Source organism: Sphaeroforma arctica, assembly GCF_001186125.1.
Source record: "Sphaeroforma arctica JP610 unplaced genomic scaffold supercont1.4315, whole genome shotgun sequence".
In the NCBI taxonomy this organism is placed as follows: Eukaryota; class Ichthyosporea; order Ichthyophonida; genus Sphaeroforma; species Sphaeroforma arctica.
The window spans coordinates 1-2,554 of NW_014036243.1; the positions used below are offsets into that span (position 1 = coordinate 1).

Genomic DNA, 2,554 nt, shown 5'->3' on the forward strand with positions numbered 1-2,554 from the left:
AGTATATATATATATAATGTATGTGTGTGTGTGCGTGTGTATATACACATACACATATACATACGTACATATATACATACGTACATATATACATATATATATATATAATATACATAACAGTTGTGAATTCATAATCCCAATCTACTTCATATAGACGCACACTTACGATGACATGAAAAAAGTTTATCCATCTCGGGGCCTATATTTGCATTGTTTCAAACGTACAAAGCTGTTCACTGCATGTCCAAGATTGCAACGTTGTACTTCCTAACTAGTACTGTACTTCCTAATAGCCCATGAATACTATCCGGTGCAACAAAAGCAACTGATTGGTGCAGAAAAGAACAAAGGTACACATAGATTAAAACGCACTAGTCGCATACAGTGTGGGAGCATTGCACACGAACGTTGACTCAGATCAATGTAGTGCGTGTGTGGACAGCCCGCTCCATAGAGATTACGCGTAGGACATACAAGATATCGATGGCCCCGGTGTTGGTATATATAGCGAACCGGCAACAACTCTACAGACACGCACTACTGCCAAGGCAATTGATATACCTACCTGTTGCGAAGGAATATGACTCCCGAATTCAATTGACCGCCGCGCTTCATCCAATCTTTCGTGCACACAAAGTCATAGTCGTCGGTATCGGCCAGCAGATGTTCCACGCGCTGGTTGGCGTTGGTGACAACCACATCGGAATCCGTCCACCACATCTGTGGCATTTTTCAAGTTGAACATTGAGTAAGTACATGTTTGTGGGGGCAGGGCTATGGGCTTGATGTTTGTTGTGGTACTGTTTTTCAGACACGTCATCATTGCTTCATCCTAGAGTGACTGCCACCCGTCCCAATTCGGTCTGGCCTGTAATGCCCGTGAACACGTTCTCCATGTTATTGTAGGCCGAATGAGATGCAGCGAATACAAACTGATTCGCTCATACGTGCATGTGGCATATAGGATCGCCAACTCAAGCTCAGCATATACTCGTGCAGGTACATGAGAATGCTGAATATGTTTATACACGTGTAGTTTGCGCTTTATACATTATCCGTCGTGTGCTTGAATGCGCACATACTCGTTTGTACCTATGAAAACACTGCTCCGAAGATGCTAAACGCAAATCAACCCATTCCTCATTCCTACCAGACCATCGCTAAATCACCTATCCAGTACTGATCGTGAAGTGCCAGATGTATACCTACTCACTCATATCTATGAAGATAATAGCTAACCACCCCTCGCCCATTCAAACTCAGACATGACAGATGCCAATGGTGCACTTCTTTGATCAGGTCTATAAATAGTAACATAAAAGCTTAACCACTACCTCATCCATACTTATGAATATGCTAATTGCCCGTGATGCACGTTTTCACGCCATATCAACAGAGCCACTACACAATCACCCACCTACCCATTCATGCTTGTGGAGATGCTTGACATACGCCTCAGTGCGTGTGGCGGCCTTTGTGGCCCACAACGTCTTGTTCACGGCCATGCGGTCTTCGTTGTATAGCGCATACCCATGGATCTGGCAGTACCGTTCCTTGTTCGACTGCGTCATGGTTGCCATCTCCGAGTACAAGGAGTCGTAGTCGGGTGCTGATAAGACCAAGAGAGCGATCCTCTTGACCTCCGCGTCGGTCTTACCGTGGTGCAGAGCACGCTGTTGCGTGAACCTAAGGTAGTTTAATATGCCGCATTAGTGTTTGGTTCGTCGAGGCTGTGGTGATGGAAGTTGTTGATGATTCGAGGTTTCTGGAGTGAACTCGCACATATAACTTTTATAAGGACTTGGGAAAACAGGTCTGTGTCTCGGTGTATGGGCTGAAACCCTGAAACGCGGTTACTTCTGGAAAGCATCAATACCTGCGATGGAACGCAAAAACGAAAATATAAATGACTGGACGACGCGAACTCGTGCGAGTGCAGCCCTGAATACGGAAAGCGATACTCACTCAGACACTACTCTGTGCATGGTGCGTGTTCAACAGACATTACTCTGTGCATGGCGAGTGTTCAACAGACACTACTCTGTGCATGGTGAGTGTCCCAAAAATAAAAGTGGACAGGTCAAGTAATCACTTCAACACACCGCACACTGCGCCACGTCAGCTCTCTACCAAACTACACCCGCGATTTCTAAACCATAACATCACATACTCCATGCCGTCAGATCCCTCGACCTCGTAGCAGACAAACGCCATGTCCTGGTAGATGGTAATGCTCCAAGCAACAGAACATGGTTCGCCTTCGATGGTTTTGGTAGCGGCCGAAATACTTATGGGTGCACTTATGGGGTCTAAAACAGCCGTGTTCCCCTGACAATTGCAATAACATGCCTGTACCACAAAACAAAATATAAATAAAAGTTGGGTTATCTACTATGTAATACATCTTTTCTTCGGCCAGTATGCGTCACAAACTAATTTGTGTCGATATAAATGCTAAAAACAATCGAAAAATGGCCGGGATAAGCCCGACAATAGCACGCAAACATATATATATGTGTGTCCAAATTACCTACACATACACATGTGCTACGCT

The 2,554-nt window shown here is 44.9% G+C and overlaps 1 protein-coding gene across 1 annotated transcript; it reads right to left on the reverse strand.

Moving 5' to 3' along the window:
* Nucleotides 1-1,421: 1,421 nt before the first annotated feature.
* On the reverse strand, nt 1,422-1,686 carry SARC_14220 (hypothetical protein; the record flags this gene model as incomplete). The annotated part of the gene is made up of 1 exon (XM_014291647.1): nt 1,422-1,686. A coding segment is annotated over one exon (265 nt), but the record flags the coding sequence as incomplete, so codon positions are not given.
* Nucleotides 1,687-2,554: the final 868 nt, after the last annotated feature.